This window comes from Podarcis gaigeae (genome assembly GCF_964106915.1).
Source record: "Podarcis gaigeae genome assembly, chromosome: 4".
NCBI classification, from domain to species: domain Eukaryota; kingdom Metazoa; phylum Chordata; class Lepidosauria; order Squamata; family Lacertidae; genus Podarcis; species Podarcis gaigeae.
This window is the reverse complement of record NC_139677.1, coordinates 78,791,867-78,812,826: the sequence shown is the minus strand read 5'-3', so window position 1 is coordinate 78,812,826 and position 20,960 is coordinate 78,791,867. Positions and strand designations below refer to the sequence as shown.

Here is a 20,960-nt window from a genome sequence, read left to right as displayed (position 1 = left end):
ACACAAGTCAACAGGAATGTACAATAAAAAGATTTCTGGAAGGACATTCTAGGCTACTCCAGGGAATGTAGCACGCTCTACCCACATAAGCAACTTTTAGGTAAAGGTAAAGGGACCCCTGACCATTAGGTCCAGTCATGACTGACTGGGGTTGGGGCACTCATCTCGCTTTGTTGGCCAAGGGAGCCGGTGTACAGCTTCTGGGTCATGTGGCCAGCAAGACTAAGCCGCTTCTGGTGAACCAGAGCAGCGCACGGAAACGCCGTTTACCTTCCTGCTGGAGCGATATCTATTTATCTACTTGCACTTTGACATGCTTTCGAACTGCTAGGTTGGCAGGAGCAACGGGAGCTCACCCCGTCGCAGGGATTCGAACTGCCAACCTTCTGATCAGCAAGTCCTAGGCTCTGTGGTTTAACCCACAGCCCCACCCGCGTCCCTAAGCAACTTTTACTGAGATGGTAAAAAATCAGGAGGGGCAACTTCCCCTCTCTTCTGCCTATGTAGAAGGGGGGAAATGAAAATGTTGGATTGTGACAGACGTGTGTAAATGAAATGCAATTCTTCCTAGTCCACCTATACAAAATGCAATAACCGTCTACTACTTCTCAATCAATTCTCCCTGTAACTTTCAAATAAAAAATGCACTTAACCAAAACATGCATGTTAAAGTTTATTTATAGTTTTCAATCCATACAACATTTCAAGTAGTTAGCTTCTTAACCAGTGGATGTGTCCCTCCAAAGTGCCATCATTTCTCTGTTGCAGACTACAGCACTACAATTTTTAATATCTGCAAAACTTCACATAAATTGAAGTCAAAAATCTGAAGCAAGCATAGTAAGGGACTCACAATTCCCACATTAATAGCAGATGTATCCCTAGGTAATGATGGGGAGTGAAGTTGAATATCTTAAAATGAAATGCATTGCATTCCATCACAAGGCAGCAATAATCATTTCTGAATACAGGCTTTCCAGTAAGACAAGTTACAGTGCAGCAATTCTATATAACAAATACAGAGGGTAACCATTAAAGCTTTTACAGAGCCCAACCTTTTCTTTAGTGGTCTCAGAGCAAACATTGTTCCCACACACTGGCTGGATAACACAAAGTACAATGAATCGAAGTCCTTGCTAGGCAAAAAAATGCCATGTATTTCAATGAAACCTAGGATTACACCAAAGTTTGGTTGACTCTGATACACTAATTCAGGAAATAGCAGTATTCCAGTCTTTGGTTTGTCTTAAGAGTTTGGATTTTACTAGTTTTTAGGAGGAATTACTCAAGCCTAGTCAGTTTATTTAAAGCTAAAAAGAGTGCATACTATTTGATCAGACAAGTTCAGTTTCAGCCACTATTCAAATCATTAGCTTTCTGAAAATATTTTGTCTAGAAATAGTTACAAAAATAGTCCCTCTACACATGAAGCTGGAATCTAGTTTCCACATTTATTTGAAAAAAGGCATTTATGCCCTCCTCATGGAAGTTTAATTCTAATGCAAATTCATTCCCATCATCTAGCTCTAACAATAATACTGGAGTTAGAGATTCCCAAAACTCATTTTAAAAGACTTCCCAGGTATGATATATTTAAGTCCAGCAATCTTAGGAGTTAGAAATACAACACTTGTTAATCAGTTCAACTCTCTTTAAATAAATTATGTAATAAATTAAGGCTTTGGGTAATTTATTCACACAGTGTCTTCAATATCCATCTTCTTTTTTCTCGCTCTTTTCTATGATTTTATATTCATCCAACACAGCATGGCCTGTCTCCTTTGCAGTTTTCTTCACTATAGCTTTGATTCCAATATTGTCAATATTGAAAGCTGCCACACCAACATTGATAGCAGAACTCACTGCGTTGTCAGTAGCATGGCCCGCATCATCCCCGTACCTTAATACAAATAAGGAGCATGTCAATAGAGTTTCCTCATTTGTACACGAATGCTATGATTGTTGTTTAATCTTTGTGTGCATGCCCTCATTCCCAAGTAGCTGCTTAAATTTAATTTGGAAAACCTGAAATCAGCATACTTCCCAAAGCACAGAAGAAGATTAGCGAAAACAATCTTAATGTTTTAGGGCTGCTAGTCTGTCCCAGTTTTTGTCTCTTGCTTCAGTTTTTACTTGGCCTTCAACGCAAATTCCAAAGTTGTGCTTACACTTGGTAGATAAAGCTTTCGTCTCCCCAGAATTACCACATAAAACAGATTTTTTGCTGAAGCTGCTAACTAAACCATGTTATACCATGTGCTCTGTGACAAAGAGAAATTTAAAAGCTCCAGGTTCAATAGGTTATCCCTGCATATAGTTAAAGTACTGCTGTTAAAATGTTAAGAATTTTTAAAACAAGTTAATACATTTTATTGTAAAAATAAGTCTGAAAATCTACATTTTTGCCCTGAAAAAAATTAAGAATCTCCCAACCTAACCAGAAATTACAAAACAGTTGAGAGTGGCCCCGTACACCGCTCAAAGTTCACTTCAAGTTCTTAGCTTTGGGCAGTCATCATTTACGCATATACTATTTCCCTTGTTATTTAGTTACTCAATTTCCACAATTATATGAGGATAACCTTTCCCTCTGGTTGAGAAGAACTATGCAGGTATTTCAACCCCATTCCAGTGATGTTTGAGAGAAAGCATTTTATCAGCTGGGATTGATGATGAAGGAATCCTGCCGAGCTTAAGTCAAATTTTATTCACATGTCACTCTGGGATAAACTATGCAAAGGGGACTTCTGATACATATGAAAAAATGCAAACAATTCTTAAAAAAAGTAACCAAACAGGGCAATAATACAGCCTACTACTTAAAATGCTAAAATCCTACATGTTAACTAGCTGCAAAAGAGTAACAATACTGTACACAAAAATGCTGAAGCTATCCTTTGCTAATCTACTACAGCAGCCGACTAAATTTTAAAGCCAAAAACCTGAAGTCTCCCTTTGAAACATTGATTGTTGTTGGCATAATCAATACAGGTCTTGACCAAACACAGTAGTAATCTGCCTATTTCAGAACACACATTAAAACTGAATGGAAAAGAATCTCTAATACGTACTATATTTCTTACAATGTGACAGCATAGCAGCCTTGGAATTATTTGCCGAACACAACAAATCTGATAAAATTAATTGGACAGCAAAAGATTTTCATTTTTGTTAGTTTCCCCATGACATTAACCATAAACACCCATATTAGAAGAAAGCAAAACTGACTCAAGCTGTGCCAAAAGGAACAAGAGTATTCACACCATCTCATGCAGAACCAACAGTGGGCAGGAGTTTACATGATAAAAATATTTATTGAATGCAGGTGGATATAAAAAGCGCCAAGAACTTAAAATATTTTGCGGCAATGCAGATCTGCATTTGGAGCTTGTTTCTCATATTCTAGTGCAGCTATTTATTGTTAGTGAACAATTAGCATTGCAAGATTTCTGGACCCTTTTAAATGCCCAGAGTTTAGGATTTATAGAGGGTTGGGTTCTTCCAGGTTGAAGATCATTTTGCTAGGTATGCATTATGGTGACACACACTTAAAAAAAATAAGCTGCCTATTATGAGAAACACAATAAAAATGATAATATATAGGAGATGCATCTGCCATGCTAATGAAAATACTACTAGGGTTCATTGCACACATCTTAAAGTACCGGTAAACAACAATCCCCTTGTATGCAACAGATTTTTGATGTGGCCTTTCGTCTTGGAAGAAAAAGTCTACTTATTTCATTAGGATGTGTTTTCTATTATACTCTTACAGAAACAGGAGATGGGGTGAATACTTGAATTGTTAGATAGTTGGAGATAACTGCAAGTTACTTATTGCTTTTCACTCTTAGTGGCAACTGAAGACTCATCTCCTTTTCCCCTACTTTTAAATCTAAAATAAGAACAAAAGATTAACACAAACAGTAGTGTACAAACAGAACATGGTTCTTCACACTTGCCAAGGAGAAATATCTCATGGAGATATACCATTATTTTGGCAGAAAGCAATGTAGTACAGACTAGGTGAGCTTCAAACCAAGAGAATTACAGAGTAAGTACCAAGTAAATCCTTGCATCCTTATAGGTAAAATAAAGCAGAAATTATTTTCAGAAGTCTAATTGGCAGCCTGACATTTCCCTACTGCATTTTGCTCCAATGTTGACTGCAAACATTTTAATTTTTTTGCTGAACTAATGGGCTGGTACATATGTTTCATTTTTCTTTAGCCCAGAAAAAAGACTCAAACTTCAGAAAGCAACCCAAAATTAGACTCTATGCAGTTACAGATAATTACATAAAATTGGGCAAAACTTAAAAAAAAAAGCTCAGATTTTCATTTTTTGAAATATGGCAACCCTAATTTATATAGACAGAGGCTTCCCTTTACAATTTCATCACCACTCATATTCCAAGAACTGAAATACATCCAACTGAGTACAGTGGTTAAGTACTTAATTCATTCTGGAGGTCTGTTCTTAACCTGAAACTGTTCTTAACCTGAAGCACCACTTTAGCTAATGGGGCCTCTTGCTGATGCCGTGCCACCAGAGCACAATTTCTGTTCTCATCCTGAAGCAAAGTTCTTAACCTGAAGCACTATTTCTGGGTTAGCGGAGTCTGTAACCCGAAGCGTATGTAACCCGAGGTACCACTGTATTCAGATGGAATCGGCCTGGCAACAATCCCTCTCTGCATTTAGGTAAGACCTAAAATGAACTGAAAATCCAATTTAGGGGTGCAGCTGCCCCTTAACTAGAAGTGACCTGCACTTGTTTGACCTTTACACAGCAGTAGCAAGTGTGTGTTGATTATCGGATCTGCAGGGAAAGCAAGTGAAGGTGGCTCTTTCCCTTACACACTCCTCCTTGTTTGCTCCTCCCTGCCTATGTAACTGGGAAAGTTCCACTTTTAGATACATGCAACTGTGACCATCTCGACTAGTTTGGTTCCAACAATAGCAAAGCATTTTTACTTTCTAGCAAGTTTTGTTTAACGCATGTAGCGCAGGCTCCCCGGTATTCATGCATCACCAAAATTCATTGCAGAGTAGAGGAAACGTTAACTTACTTGTACTTGACAGTCTGAACCGTCTCTTTAGACACATTTTTAGCAATACACTTTGCAGCGCTTTCCAAACCGTGCCATATTGTTGAAAACCCTGCAAGGAGAGTTAGCGTGTTGGAACCGGAAGGTAGCAAACAAACGACGTTCAATAAAAACTTGCACCACACATTGTGGAAGCGTTATTTTCATGCTACCTTGAACACCACTTGCTGCAACAACCAGAGCACCATCGAAAGTAGATTTTCCATCTTTGTCTTTCTTAAGGGATTCTGGAACCAGTTTGCTTCCATGCTTCTTGACATGGGGGGCTAACTCTCTTCCCACAGAACTTGCTATAGAGCACACACCTTCCACTAAAACAGAAAGCATTAAGATAATTTATAGGTTACAGAATGTTCTGGTCAGATAGATTAAGCCACTGAATTCAATGCATTTTATTGAGGATCATGAAGCCAATTTTATGTTAGTGGCTCCTTTTCCCACAACAATTATATTTGGAGGAAACTACAGATGCAAATAGTGCATCTGCTGGTAGTGGCACCCGCCCTGTGGAACGCCCTCCCACCAGATATCAAAGAGAAGAACTACCAGGCTTTTAGAAGACATATGAAGGCAGCCCTGTTTAGGGAAGCTTTTAATGTTTAACAGACCACTGTATTTTAATACTTTGTTGGAAGCCACCCAGGGTGGCTGGGGAGATCCAGACAGATGGGCAGGGTATAAATAAATTATTATTATTATTATTATTATTATTATTATTATTATTATTATTATTATTATTATTATTATTATTTCTACTACTGTCTATATTGGCTCTTAATGAAGCCGGGGCAATGAAGACTTCTGAAGGGTGATTAATTTAAAGAATTTGTATACCACCCTTCATCCAATATGATTCCAAGACCGTGGACATATAAATATGTTGATATAAATAATGAACCATTCCAAAATGTAAAAAAAAACCCATATCAACAACAACTAAAAACATACAGTGAGCTAAGGCATTTTTTTTAAAGAGCCTAAACCTGATGAAGTCCATTTCTCTCCCAAAGAGAACGTAATGAAAAAGAAAATAAACATTACTCCCTGTCCATTTTTTAAAAAAAAGACTGAAGAAACAAAGCATTATCAATTCCTGTCACTACTTTTTCAAGGAAACTGGTTGCTCACATCTCACCTAAGAACTGGCTGACTTTCACAGCTCCTCCTGTAGCCTGCTTGGCTACATGCAGCCCTTTAGCTACGGTTGGGTTGACTTCCATTGGCTTTTCCTCTGGCTGAATGTGCTCTCTTAGTTTGGAAGCTCCCTTGTGGATTGCTTTCCCGGTATATTCTGCTCCTTTGACCAGGCCCCAGCTGACCCAGGATGCTCCTTTAAGGAAACAAGAACAGATTGACGGATGCAGCAACATTATCATGTTATAGGACAGCATTTCCTACCCACTTAAGTTCAGGCTAGTAAGCTGAAAAAAATACAGCCTGAGCTCACACACTGCTGAGTCTCCCATATCCTCTTAATTAGCTACAATTCCATCTTCAGCAATGGTGAAAATAGGAAAGCTGGCTACATGACCCAGAAGCTGTATGCCGGCTCCCTCGGCCAGTAAAGCAAGATGAGCGCCGCAACCCCAGAGTCGTCCGCGACTGGACCTAACGGTCAGGGGTCCCTTTACCTTTTTACCTTTACCATATCAGACCAATTGCGCTGGGTGCCTCATATTTTTGAATGTGCGCTCTTTCTTTCTCTCCATAAGAAGCTTCATGCATGTGGCGAAAAAGAGGGGTGGGTTTACGCCAAGCAGGTCAACATGGCAGAGAATTAAATAAAATATTCCCCCTCCCAACCAGTAGTCTAACGTGGTGCAGTCTAGAATTCTACCACTTTGAGCTGCATCAGATGTAAACAGGATTTAAGTTAGCTTGCGAGTCAGCCCCCAGTTTATTCATCCACCAGCATAATTCAGATGAAAATCCCCAAACATGCACTAAACTGGCAAAACAAAGAACAAGTTGTTGCTTTTAGCAACCACTACATAATTACTAAATAACTCTAGCTCCTGGAGATTGGACAAACTATAACATCTTCTAGAGCTTGTCTCAAGAGCTTTATTTTGAGTTGCCATTTGGTTTTTGGGAATCTACCTGGCAAGGAATTAACTTACTATTTATCTTTAAGAGAATTTAGTATTTTTATCAAGAGGCAAAGTTTAAACAAACAATTGCATGTAATTAATATGCTGAAAAAGTCACATTAATAATAATAAAATAATAATAATACATTCTTTTACTCTCTACTTCTGAGCCATGTAGACCTGCAGCTAATGAAAACTTGAAAGTAACACAGACATAGTAACAGGATGTAATTAAAGGACTGTACCCTTTCAAGTAGTAAAATATTTCTGTCAACAAGATGGAGCCTTTGGACTGCAGAACTTTACCGCAGGTCAATCCATGTAATTGATATAATGTGTGGTAGAACCATTTAGTTTTCTGCTACCTGAGTGCTGAATAAAACTAATATATCAGAAAACACAGACAACAAAACTATTTCTTACAGAATATATTCTCATGCAAAGTTATAATATGGAAGTGGCTGAAATTAATAGTTTAGCTTATGATTTCAGACTGGAAGACAATTTCACTATACTGCCAGAATGAAGAGAAACTTTAGCCCAATTCAGGTGAGACAGGTGGCTTGGAAGCTGTGACAGTTGCACCCACACAAAGCCTGCCCCTACAATCCTTGCACACACCAGCTCCACTTCCAACCGCGGCATGCTGAGTGTGGAAAACAGAGCAGATTTGCATGGGGACACTGGGGTTGGAGCCAACACTGTCTTTCAGATGTTGTTGGGCTGCAACACCTAGCCTTGAACATGCTGACCAGCTTGTGGGAGTCCAACAACATTTAACGGCACCCTGTTGGTTAGTACAGCTTTAAGCCCAAACACCAGAACAGGGTTTATACCAAGGATCAATCTAGAGAATCAATCCTAAGGGTACCTGTTAAGATTCCATGGGCCATTTTCTCACTCCAGTCAGGTAACTCTCTTTCCCTCTCTTCAGACGCTGGCTCAATACGTACAGTCTCGGCCAGGTTAATCGCATCACTAGAAGCTTCTGCAGGCTGCAAGATCGAAGCACATATATATATATATACACAGCAAGATCAAAAGCTAAGATAAAGCAATTAAATGTCAAATTGGCCACCGTGATATTCAACAAAGAAATGCACATTGTGACCCTAAAGCTTCCATCTTCTCGCAGATAATTATAGGCTTTACAACAACAACCAAAATGCATCAGTTTCTTTATTCATCTGCAAGAAAATGGCATTTCTGGTCACATAATTCCCACCTATTTTACATGCACAGGAACATTACTGTTGCTCCTGCCTTATTGGCATTTGGAGATAAGACCAACATGTACCTCTTTGGAGAGATAATTAGGGTTTCTTCACCCCTGATTCTTTTCACTTCAGTTAATATAATTAGCATGGTTTTGTATTTTAGTTAATGCTCTATTCGCCTTTGAGAACATTTTGCACAACAGACAGGCAGGGTATGCATATGTTCATATTTATTTGATCAGGAAGGAAAGTTGCCCAAGTCTACCACTCCCTTTCATTTTAAGGGGAAACGCAGTTCTCCTTATTCTGTATTGTTATGTGTCTTTACATTGCTTCTCTTTGTTCAGGACGGCAAGACTGAAAGAATGAAGCTTTTTGGGAGCTGGGCTGGATTTACTCCTCCTCCTCCCCATACAGATTTACAAACAACGAAAGTGCATTCATTCTGTTTTTTCTTGGTTTTACACATTGTTACTGCCAAAACAAGACAAAGTTGAGCATGTGATGGGTCCTTTCTTAGAGAAGACACCAAGCTAAAAGGCAAAAAATCTGGGATTCGGAACCAAACACCACCCCATGAATTAAAAGATTGCAACAACAAAGATGGAAACAACTACATTAAACATAACTTGTTTTCACATTAGATTATTATGAAGGATTATTCTATGTGATCAAATGAAGGTATTATCACAGGCATGTTATCATCACAGCTCCAGACTTTCTGTATCACTTTGGAATTAGTAAGGTTCAATTATCCGCACAGAAATTTCACACAAGCAAGTAACACAAGGATCTTGCATTAGAATGCAAAACTGACATGGATTTTGCATTTTCTGTGTAGCATCTTTTATGCATTTATGAAACAATATGACATTGTAAAATCAGTCCCTAAGTATAAGCAGGATGGCTACTACTGCATTAGAGTGAACCAAGGCAATCCTGAGACATCCGCTCCAGGTTCTAGCTTAACATCCTATTTCGTCTGTATAGCCTAACATACACACTAGCGACCGGTGTATATTTCTGATTGATCCCCTCTAAGCTACTAAAGTGAGTCACAGGCCAAAGCTCAATCCGTTTTGTTAAGTCATGCCATTATGTACAGTTGCTATGAATATACTCCGAGTTCTTAAGAAGTTCTGCATTAGGTTAGCTAGAGCTCACAAAGCCAGCCGTAATATTGTTCCCATTTTCCCATCTATTCCTAAACATTACATTATGTTGAACTGGGTGGTACTGTACTTTAAAATTTGAGCCATTCAAACATTCTTGACAGTGTTAAAGATTGTGACATTGTGGGTTATGATATCTTTTATTTTTTTTTAAAGGGAATAAATAAGTTAAATAACCATAGCTGTTCTAGAACTCCCTCATGGTTCTTGCAAATATTAATTCCTCAACAATTAAAAACTCGTAAAAATGTCATGTCCAGGTTTATAAGCACTTAAAAGCAGTTTACTGCTTTGGCCACTGTGGGAAACGAGATTTAACAAATGACTGTATTTTCTTTGAAGCTATTAGCATGAGGAGGGAGCACAGAGATCAACAGAGATAGGTAGTCTTTTGTCAGCCTCTGTAAAATATGGGGTGTCCTTTGGAAATGGGGATGTGGAGAAGAGGTTGTGTCCCACCACAGCACCAAGGCCAGAGCCAGTTAAGCCCAACTTCTGTCACACACTTATTCCAGAAATTGGCAACAGAATTAATTAGCCTTCAATTCACACCTGCTCTCCCTGAAATAATGGAAGTTTTTTCCAGCCTTGGGTCCATTTCTCATAGCCTGTGTCCTTCATCTATTTTGGTTCATCCCTGGTAACTTCTGATACCTCAACCGTATTCTATTACTTGAGAACTACAACAGTACCCATTGGGCCTTGCGGGGGGAGGGGTTCTCCACTAAAGAATTTTGTGTTTCTGTAAACCTCAGGGACCCTCCACCCTGCAGATACTCTCATGTGTGGGGGGGTGGGCTGGGGTGGGCCTTGTTCCGGCTGCATAAGGACTGGCACTTGAAGAACCCAGATTGCTTCTAGTATACATGATTAATATCTTCAACATTTTCATTATTTGTTCTCTCTCCAAGAGCCACTGTTGGCGGCAGATACATTTTTCAATAAATACCACAAAACAAAGTAATTTCCATTTCTTAAAGTTTAAAATGTGTTGGCTTAGTAAAAAGTTTGCCACCAGCTCTGAAGTTTACCTTGGCTCTGAGATCAGATCTTTGTTTAAACAGATCCTCAAAAAGCTCTTTGTAAGATCTTGAGCGTTGGGACGGTAACCCTAGTCCCTCATGGGATCCTGGAACCTGTGATACCATATCAAGGACATTAATAGATTCACAAGTTCAAAGGCTCAACAAGGAATCTGTCAGGTACTGTTGTACACCATCAGACAATAATATCACACAGTGGAAAGAATTATCCTTCTCATGAACCACATGCAGGTGAATTCATGCATTAGTAAACATCCCCACAGGTGAATAAGTAATTGCAAGATCAGGTTGTTCGTCACCATATGGCCAGTTCTCCAAGAGATTACAAAGTATTTTAACATGTCAAGACAAATGGCAAATTTTCTCACTTCTTCTGGTAATTAGTTTTAACCCCCATCATTCCACCCAGACACTGAGGTCCAGCACCGAGGGCCTTCTGGCGGTTCCCTCACTGCAAGAAGCCAAGTTACAGGGAACCAAGCAGAGGGCCTTCTCAGCGGTGGCACCCGCCCTGTGGAATGCCCTCCCACCAGATGTCAAAGAGAACAACAACTACCAGACTTTTAGAAGACATCTGAAGGCAGCCCTGTTTAGGGAAGCTTTTAATGTTTGATGGGTTACTGTGTTTTAATATTTTTTGGGAAGCCGCCCAGAGTGTCCAGCCAGATGGGTGGGGTATAAATAATAAATTATTATTATTATTATTATTATTATTATTATTATTATTATTATTGCTAAAAATGTGCCGTTATAATTACAGGTATGCCTCCCTCTAACACCTGCCGTTTAGATTTCCCACCTTCTTAAAAAAGAGTTTGGATTTGATATCCCGCCTTTCACTCCCCTTCAGGAGTCTCAAAGCGGCTAACATTCTCCTTTCCCTTCCTCCCCCACAACAAACACTGTGTGAGGTGAGTTAGGCTGAGAGACTTCAAAGAAGTGTGACTAGCCCAAGGTCACCCAGCAGCTGCATGTGGAGGAGCGGAGATGTGAACCTGGTTCCCCAGATTATGAGACTACCGCTTTTAACCACTACACCACACTGGCTCTTAATACTGACCTTGTTTACTAGAGTGATAATCTCTCGGATAACCTTTCCCTGCACTTCACGAATGAACTGTGATCTACCAGATTCTTAATTATCTTAGAGGGACTTCCTATATATGTAGCATTTTAAGATTTTGCTTAGTCATTGTTGCACTCTGAGCAAGTGAACTGGATGTGATACTTCTGACACACTGCAAGCTGCAGTAATGCCTCTCTACGTCTGCTCAATTGATCCTGCAGGAAAATCATTATCAGCCTACTTGCCCTGCCCTTCACAGCACCACACGGTAAATTTATTTTCAGACGTTGCCCAGCCTCACCATAAAACATGCTCTATATTGCCAAAGGTAAATCCTTGCAGAGGCTATGCTGAAATTCATTTATAGTGCTCTATGAAGCGGACAGTTTAACAGCTCATCAGTGTCACCCGGTGATACTTGTGCATTGAAATTATTCTGGATGGTGGCATAACACTGTTTACCTGCACTCTAAGGTCAGACATCTGTTTTAGCAGATCTTCAAACAGTTCTCTGTCAGCAGCTGGAAGTTCTGAAGATAACACTACGCCCACATAGGATCCTGGCACCTGTGACATCAAGTCAGGGAACATGTAGACTCCTGTGCTGCAGGAGAGGACAGGAGACTGGTTGCACATAAGAGGATACAGCCAGTCACAAACCTGGAAAAGAGAAGACCAAAATAACATTTTGCACAGAACACCGTGGATTCAAATGAATGATACATTAGCACTCATGTCATAGAACCATTAGCACTCATTTCACAGCTTGTGAACAGCTGTGGCCAGCAACACAAACAAAATGTGAAAGTTACCTGAAGGAAAGCAGGGGGGCGATTCTGGGCCGCTGCAGCATCAGTGTCCAAGAGCTTCACAATGCGAAGGTATCCGGGATACGAGGGAGCACTCACTTGTCCATCAGGACTCACAAAGAATATCTGCACCCCGTGGGGAATGAGGATCAGTTCATCAGCATCTACCCCTAATGTCTGAACAGGAGGAGGCTGTGTGCATTTCGTGTAGAAATCATCTCCGACCGAGGAGAACTCCCCAGAGTCTGTTCCGTACGACACAGTGTAGTGCCCACCTGTGGCCTCAGGTGTATAAGCTGGGGGTTCCTCAGTGGGCATTGCAGACGAAGGACTCATCACAGTAGCTTGCCCTTGGCTTGTACATCCAGCATTTCCACCTGCTGCAGCCAGGTGTGATGGAGTCATCAGTGAATTCGGTACAGGAGGCCTCTCTGGCTTTTCTTTGGCTGGAATTGTTGGGTATATCCTGGGCGCTTCCATAGGAGGACACATGGCATTTTCATCTAGAATGCTTAGGCGTGCAGTAACGTTTTGTAGCGTCTCTCTCATTTTTTGCTGCATTTGCCTGGCAGACTCCCATCGGTCCCCAGTGCATTCATGACCTTGGGACGGGACGCTGGTTCCCCTGAGCAAGTGGTCAATACCCTGCCTGTAATAATTCCTTGCTTCTTCCTTCTGTCCAAGCTCATCTGCATTCAGGGCTTTATTAACAAACACAAATGCTTCCTTGTACTCTTCTTCAATCGTCTTCAAATTTGCACCCACTTGCGCAGCTGAATCCCGTTCTTGATACATTACGGAAAACTGGATCACAGCAGGAGTAACTGGAGACAAAGCGGAAGAGAACACTTCCGTTAAAGAAAACCAGTAACAGCTTGAATTAAGGGATATATATAGTGATCCTAACTTCCCGTAAAACAGGCTGCTTTGCCTTAAAAAAGGCTTAGGGTGGTATTCAACTAAGTTTTACCTAACTTAGCCACGATCATTAATTTCAGCAGGTCTACTTTGAACAAGACTATGGATACATAATCTTGATCTGCAAAGCACTTTTACAGCATTATATAGCTGCTGTGCTTCTATAGTTAACCTTTAATTTACACAAACAATTGAATTATTATAATTAGTACTATTATTTATTAACTTTATACAGCTCCCTTCTTCCAAAGATCTCAGGGCGGTTCACAAGATAAAGATACAGGATAAAAGCACAAAATAAATAATTAAAAAAACACACACACACACCCCACACACACTTAAAAGGCCATAGAATATTAATCAGCCAAAGGCCTGGTTGAAGAGGAACATTTTTGCCTGTCGCCTAAAGGAGTATAATGAAGGCACAAGCTGTACCCCCCTGGGGAGAGCATTCCACAAACAGGGAGCCACTGCAGAAAAGGCCGGTTCTCATGCTGCCACCCTCTACACATCTCGTGGAGGAAGCACACAATGAAGGGCCTCTGGTTACGGTCACAGAGTCCTGGTCATTTTATATGGGGTTCTAACAATCCCCCCCCCAGTCACTTAGCACACTAGTGTTAAGAGTAGCCTTTCAATGACTGAAAAGCTCTTGAAAGCTATTTATATTGCATGGTATTTCAGCATTTGTTTTGACAGGCTGATATGCTGCTGTAAAGCTCAAGTTTCCCACCATCTGCAAACTTACGACAAGTTTATATAACCAGTGACATCAAGGGATAAAAGCTGAATACAGTGGTACCTCTGGTTACGAACTTAATTCGTTCTGGAGGTCCATTCTTAACCTGAAGTACCACTTTAGCTAATGGGGCCTCCCGCAACCGCACCACGATTTCTGTTCTCATCCTGAGGTAAAGTTCTTAACCCGAGGTACTATTTCTGGGTTAGCGGAGTCTGTAACCTGAAGTGTTTATAACCCGAGGTACCACTGTACAGCTAACATCTCCATGTCTATGTTAGCCACCACCCACAGAGTGCTGCTGCCACCATCATTCTGCCCACAGTAAGTTTAAGAAATGGGGTGATGGGGAGATGGAGGGGCTGAGCATCAGATCCTGAGCTGTAACAGCTCCAGGGTGGTGTAAGTTAGAAAAAACATTTCCAGTCTCTCTCCCTCTGTCCCCCATACACCCCCCCCTCCTGTTGCTCCTTTGGGACTGCTCTGCTGGTTATTAAAAAACTGTTTCACTAAAAACATGGGAAGCGACAAACTTTTTAAAAAAATTGTCATTCAGAATTGTTCAGGGGTAGGATGGTTTGGAAGTATGAAACATCCACCACAAATACAATTGTGAACTCGTGATGTTTCGGGAACAGTGCTCTTTTGATTTGCTCCAATTAGCAATAAGCATGCAACAGAGCTAGCTGCTAAACAGCAACCATCAGCAAGGCACATGAAAGAGGAAGGAACATGGTCATAGGCTTATGGTGGATTGTGGCCAGCTTTAGCCTTCTGAGCTTCAAGGTTTGGCCTCAACTTCACTTGTATAGACAACAGGGAGTTAATAAGCTGCCCCATAAACTGATCAAACTGCATAGTCCGAGAGAGCATGATACAGTTAGCTTGCTAATACTAAGTGGTCTGGATCTGGTCAGTATGTGTCTGTTGCCAAACATTTTCAGCCTCCGACCCCTTGGTTCCGTGAACTCATACCCAGTGCCCCCTACCCCAGAAAAAACAATATTCATAATAGCTGTTTGCATAAACCACTAAGGAAGTTGGTAACACAATAAAATTCAAAACAGTAACAATTAAGTGCACATTTATTCAAAATCTAATTAAAACTATTAAAACATAGTATTGATTAACTTGAGCCAGTGTCAACCTCCTTAGGGGGTAGTGCCCATTTTGGGAACCACTAATCTAGAATCCCATATACTGTACAACACCTTGAGTTTCATGGGATGCACATGTGGAAGGAACAAGTACACAGCTTGTGGGAACTTCTGGATCCATTGCTGTCGCTTGAGGCTCAGGTGGCGCAGATTGCCTTACATCAGCTTTGGCTGGTGACTCAGCTGCACCCCTATTTGGACCAGGATACACTAACTTCTGTTGTCTACATTCTGTTAGCATCTAGGTTATATTACTACAATGAGCTGTACATGGGGCTGCCTATGAAGGTGGTTTGGAAATTTCAGCTGGTGCAGAACTGAGCAGCCAGGTTGCTCACCGGGGCAAGACTGTTTGATAATAATGATAATAATGTGCCAAATAAAAAATGCCCCCTTCAAAATATACTATTTATAGATGAAATGAGCAGTGACAAAGGTAGCCAAATATTTCACTATTTAGAAGACAAAAGCAAGAAGGTGCAAGGAAGCTTTTTCTAAAGCAAACATACACACAAACCCCAAATAAATGTGTCTGAAGCCCTGTGTGCATCTCTGTGGGGGAAGAAAGTCCTGCTGAACTTGCTTCAGAGTAAACAAGCAGAACACGGGCAGCCCTCCTTACAGCCCGACAGACTTAACTGGGATGTAAACCTCACTGAATCCAGTGGCCTTAATTCTGGCGAAACAGCCGCGGCACCAGGCTGCAACGCGAATACAGGCACCAATGAGGCCAGCAGCAACCTCCTCCCACAGTTAAGACGGTATGACTGATAGGAAGAAAGTCCACTAGGAAGTTACTACCAGCTAAGGAACCGGCTGCTACTTCCAAAGATCTCTCCTCTCTCTTACACGCACACCTGGCTGGCAACAACCTCCTGAAACAGGGCCACGGCTCTGTGGCGGAGTCTCTACTTTGCAAGTGGAAGGTCCCCGGTTCCATCCCCGGCGCCTCCAGGTGCGATGGGGAGAGCCTCCTCCTGCCCCAAATCCTGGACAGCCGTTGCCAGTTGGTGTAAACAAAACTGACCTAGACGGACCGACTGCCTGGTTTTACTAACGCTCAGTGCCCAGATCCTTTCCCGCCCCCACAAAAAAACAAGGCCTCTGAGCATACGCAAAGTGCATTTTCAGCAGCAGAGCGGCAATGATCTGCTCCACGAGCGCAGGGAATGAAGGAGGGGGAGAGGGAAGGCGGTTGGAAACAGGAGGCAAGGAAATGTTATCTGTTAAGGAATTGATCTCCCTAATTACAAGGAACTCCCCCCCCCCTTTTCTCGTTCTGGCTTTCCCTTTCACTCACGGGAAGCGAGCAGCAGCGACCTCCCAGGCTCCAGCGAGACGCCCACCCGGCCACGCGCCGCAAACGACCCCTCCTGCCTATATCTGCTCCGCTCCAGCTGTTGCAACTTCGGCCCACGCAGCGTCACGTGACCCGCTGCCGTCAGCGGCTTGTTGTCCTTTGCCGCCTTCCCGCCCACTGAGAAGCTTCTGGGCTCCGTTGCAGACGTTTCGGCCGGCAGGGGGCGCTCTGCGGTGCGCGCGCTCGCACACAAAAAGTTCTGCTGAGTTCGCTGTTTGCTTTACAGTATATTGTATATGCAATTGTGTTTGATGTAACAACTATAGCGACGCCTGGCTTTTGTTTTGTTTCGTTTTTTACGCAATTATAGATTATTCTGAGGTTCCCAAACTTATTTGGCTTACTACCGCCCACTTTTCAGGGCGGAGGGATTACTCAGCGCCCCGCTATAAATCTACCTTCTTTAACCAAACAAACAGAAAGATGCAGTGACAAATTTGCGTTCTTTTATGTACTGTATCTATATTTCTACCTAAGTCCTACAACATAATAAAGAAAGATGTCCTGTGCCCGATTTACGTATAAGCTAATTAAGCTACAGCTTAGGACCCCCCTCTCTTGGGACCCCCCAAAAAATTTAAAGGGAAAAAACTGGATGTACATTTCCAAAATATAAGATTAAAAAATAAAATAAAACCTACATACAGCAACAGTGTTTTGTATGTAAGTAATGGGCCCCGCCTGCCAGCCTGCTCCCTAAAATATCACTGGTTTGCTCATTTCTATATATAGGGTGCCTACATTCTGCATATGCAAATAGCTTTAGATACCCATTAGGTCCATAAATTACTATATTCAACACGAAAAACAGTGACAATTTGTTGTTGACAAAGGACAGCTGGACATATAAAGGGCCCCATTACCTTCAGTAGCCTAGGGCCTCATCAAACCTAAATCCAGCCCTGAATAGGACACATTGAAGGGAGGGCATTGTCACAGTCCCTCAACAGCACCCAACTTGGCAGTAAACGTTATTACACAACAGATGAAATGTGTATGAACAGTTTTTCAACATTTTCTTCTCTTCTTTACGCTTCCACTGCCCTCTTATTTTTATTCAGTGGCCCCCAATTACACCCAAGGCTGCTACAGGCCCCCTGGATTGTTCCAGCGCCACCCCCAGGGGGAAATATCGCTCACTTTGGGAAACACTGACCCTGATGGGAGCTTGAGAAGATCAGTAATAATAACCGCAGCAACAAAATCCATGTGGCAAAACAAAAATGAACTCATTCCATCTGCAATTGGATAAAGGTTGCCGCATGGAAAGGAATTGCTGAAATAGTTAATTAAAGTGGAATACAAAAAGGGAGGTGCGAGGAGGTCGATGAAACAAGTAAATGAAAGTTAAGATACTGAACTTATTAGATGTTTTTTAAATTGTGTTTGTTTGGTTTTGTTAATTTAATGTTTGGGGGTTGGTGTTGTGTGGTGTTTTTGTTTTTGTATTGTATTGTTTTGCTTTGTTTAATCCTTTGTTTTTCTTTTGCAGTTTTTAAAATGTTAATAAATATTATTTTTAAAAAAATATGGATAAAGGTTGCCGCTACACCCCAGAACTCTGGGAATTGTAGTTTTGGGGGAAGTGGTGGTTTAAAACCCTCACACAAATGTAGTTTGCAAGCAAGGGATAGCATCTGATGGTGGGAAGGAAAGGAGCCAGCCTGGCTTGCTCCTGTTGCTTAAACAAAGGTCTTCCCTGCTAAGTAATCAGCATGGCATGGAGCTAAGCCTTCTCTCCCCAGCTGCAGTGGCATAGTGTGGGTTGCTGGTGCCTGGAGCAAAGCAAGTGTTGTGGCCTTTAGCCAGTGCAGAGGGTGAACAGAGCCCTCCTCTAACAGGCTCCTTGCCCACTGCTTCCATCCACCTGCCCACTAAACCAACCTGCCTGCCACCACACCTCAGTTGCCAGGGCTCTGTGTCTTCATGGGGGCACCTGATTATGCCCCCTAAAAATGTGCACCTGAAGCCATGTCCCCCCTGTCTCCCCACGCTACCCCTCTGCACAGGTGTAGTAGGGAGTCAGGTTCAAAAGATAGGCAACTCTGTTTCGAGAGGGGCTATAGGAACCATTTCAGCACCATTTATCCTGTCACAAGACTCTTAAAGCCACAACAATCTTTTCAAGATCTGAAGTCTAGCTGCTATTTTCTCCGGAACTTAGCTTGAGCATGAACAGATCCTAGAATTCCTGACGAAATGCTGGATGAGTTTCTGTTGAATTTCCACCCTTCAAATTTCTGTCTGTTGTGCAACTCTTAAAGGGACAGAAAACCTTTCAGAACAATAGTGGCAATGGAGGGTTGATAAGCGCCTTAGGGATAGAAGACCACAGATTTGTAATGCTTTGTGTGATGAAAGGTTTCATTCACAAGAAATCTTCTAAGAAGCCCTTTCTCTTTTCACCTGGGAACAGCAGTTCTGTTCATTCATGGATTTGGCAGTCCAATTGCGTACCATATCACCTATAAGCGTCAGGGTTTAGAATGCCAGAGACCTGGCAGTTCTTCATTACTGAAGAAGCTAAATTCAGCTGTTCCTCTGAAACACCTGTTCTGTTTTCACCTCGAAGCTGCATCCTGAAACAGACTGCCCTCACCTGACTGTAGGGCGACAGTGGCCTTGAGAGTTTATTTTATCTTGCTTTTCCTCCCAAAACTGGGCCTCCAGAGTTATAATAAATGTAGTAAATACAATAAAGTAAACATAACACCACAACAATTAAAGAATACAGCAGCATGCTTTTTTAACATTTCAATACCCTTTTGTCACTAGATGGCAGTCTTTTCATTGCTTCCAAGTTAAGAAGAGCATGACTAGTCAGATTCTTAGCCCAGTTTAGGAAATGTAGTCTGATGTAATCTGAAGTCACATTTTGCCTTCCCAAACCTGCCATTTTCAGACAATGTAAGTGGTCGTCATCAAATTTAGCTGAGAAAATGTTACATACGAGTTTGACTGATGACCTGTATTTACTTTGTCCAGTTTGCTGTATTCATCAGCATCAAAATCCTGCAATAGCCTGTGTTGGAACATGCAAAATTATATTGTGCCCCATTCAGGCTGTTTGCTAAGAATACATAAGCTGCACACCCAGGTGCTGCACACCCAGGTCCAGCCTTCCACATCTTAAAATCTGCAGGTCTTAAGGCTCCTTTTGTTGCAGTATGTAGGGTTGCAATATGTCCTCTATTTCCAGGATACGTCTTCTTTTTCGTGGGTATGTAAAATGAGAATCGTCATAGTGATCTATAGTTGTTGTTGTTTAGTTGTTGTTGTTGTTTAGTCGTTTAGTTGTGTCCGACTCTTCGTGACCCCATGGACCAGAGCACGCCAGGCACTCCTGTCTTCCACTGCCTCCCGCAGTTTGGTCAAACTCATGCTGGTAGCTTCGAGAACACTGTCCAACCATCTCGTCCTCTGTCGTCCCCTTCTCCTTGTGCCCTCCATATTTCCCAACATCAGTTAAAAGTAGAAGTTAGCAAATGTGTCCTCTTTTTTGCTCTTCAAAATATGGCAGCCCTAAAAGTAACTTAGAAGCTGAACAGAGGTGCAAATGGAATAACCACAATGTTGGGTTTTCTGTCTGGTTTTGGTCAAGGGAGGGATGCATGTTCAAATCTTCACTCAGCCTTGAAGCTCACTAGGCAACCTTAAGTCAGTTGCTCTCTCTCAGCCTAAACTACCTCACAGGGAAGTTGTGAAGCTAATATAGTTAGGGTGGTTTAGCATGTTTGCTGCCTGGAGCACCTTGGGGAAAAGGCTGGAGACAAATGCAACTTATACAATAGCCAAATTTAGGTCACCACCCGAATGTTATTCCAGATTTTCTAACAGCTTTGCTGAAATCTGCAATGCTTTCATGTTTATTGCAGAAGCTAGGGGTGCAAGTAGACAGGACGAGATCTGGGATCAGATATCCCATGTTTATTTGAAGTTAAAAGTAGCTGAGGGATGTGGGTGGCGCTGTGGTGTAAACCACTGATCCTTGGGCTTGCAGATCGGAAGGTCGGCCGTTTGAATCCCCGCGACGGGGTGAGCTCCTGTTGCTCTGTCCCAGCTCCTGCCAACCTAGCAGTTTGAAAGCATGTCAAGTGCAAGTAGATAAATAAGTACCACTCCAGCGGGAAGGTAAACGGTGTTTCCGTGCGCTGCTCTGGTTTTGCCAGAAGCAGCTTAGTCATGCTGGCCACATGACCCAGAAAAACTGTCTGTGGACAAAAGCCGTCTCCCTCGGCCAGTAAAGCAAGATGAGCGCCGCAACCCCAGAGTTGTTCGC

General features: G+C 41.9%; 1 protein-coding gene across 11 annotated transcripts; it reads right to left on the bottom strand.

Annotated features, from left to right (window-relative positions):
- Positions 1 to 660: 660 nt before the first annotated feature.
- Positions 661 to 16,827, bottom strand: SPART (spartin). Of its 11 annotated transcripts, none has more exons than XM_083736775.1 (10): positions 16,622 to 16,827; positions 12,511 to 13,331; positions 12,161 to 12,358; positions 10,621 to 10,725; positions 8,072 to 8,195; positions 6,246 to 6,440; positions 5,263 to 5,421; positions 5,072 to 5,162; positions 3,835 to 3,895; positions 661 to 1,900 (listed from the first exon to the last, which is right to left on the bottom strand). In XM_083736775.1, exons 2-9 carry the CDS (start codon positions 13,300 to 13,302, stop codon positions 3,835 to 3,837), a joined length of 1,725 nt encoding a protein of 574 aa, XP_083592901.1. In that variant the 5' UTR covers positions 13,303 to 13,331; positions 16,622 to 16,827; the 3' UTR covers positions 661 to 1,900. The 11 variants fall into 11 exon arrangements, 8 of the variants coding, with proteins under 8 accessions (XP_083592901.1, XP_083592902.1, XP_083592903.1 ...); XM_083736776.1 differs by having other exon boundaries at positions 12,511 to 13,409; positions 15,296 to 16,779; XM_083736777.1 differs by lacking the exon at positions 10,621 to 10,725.
- Positions 16,828 to 20,960: the final 4,133 nt, after the last annotated feature.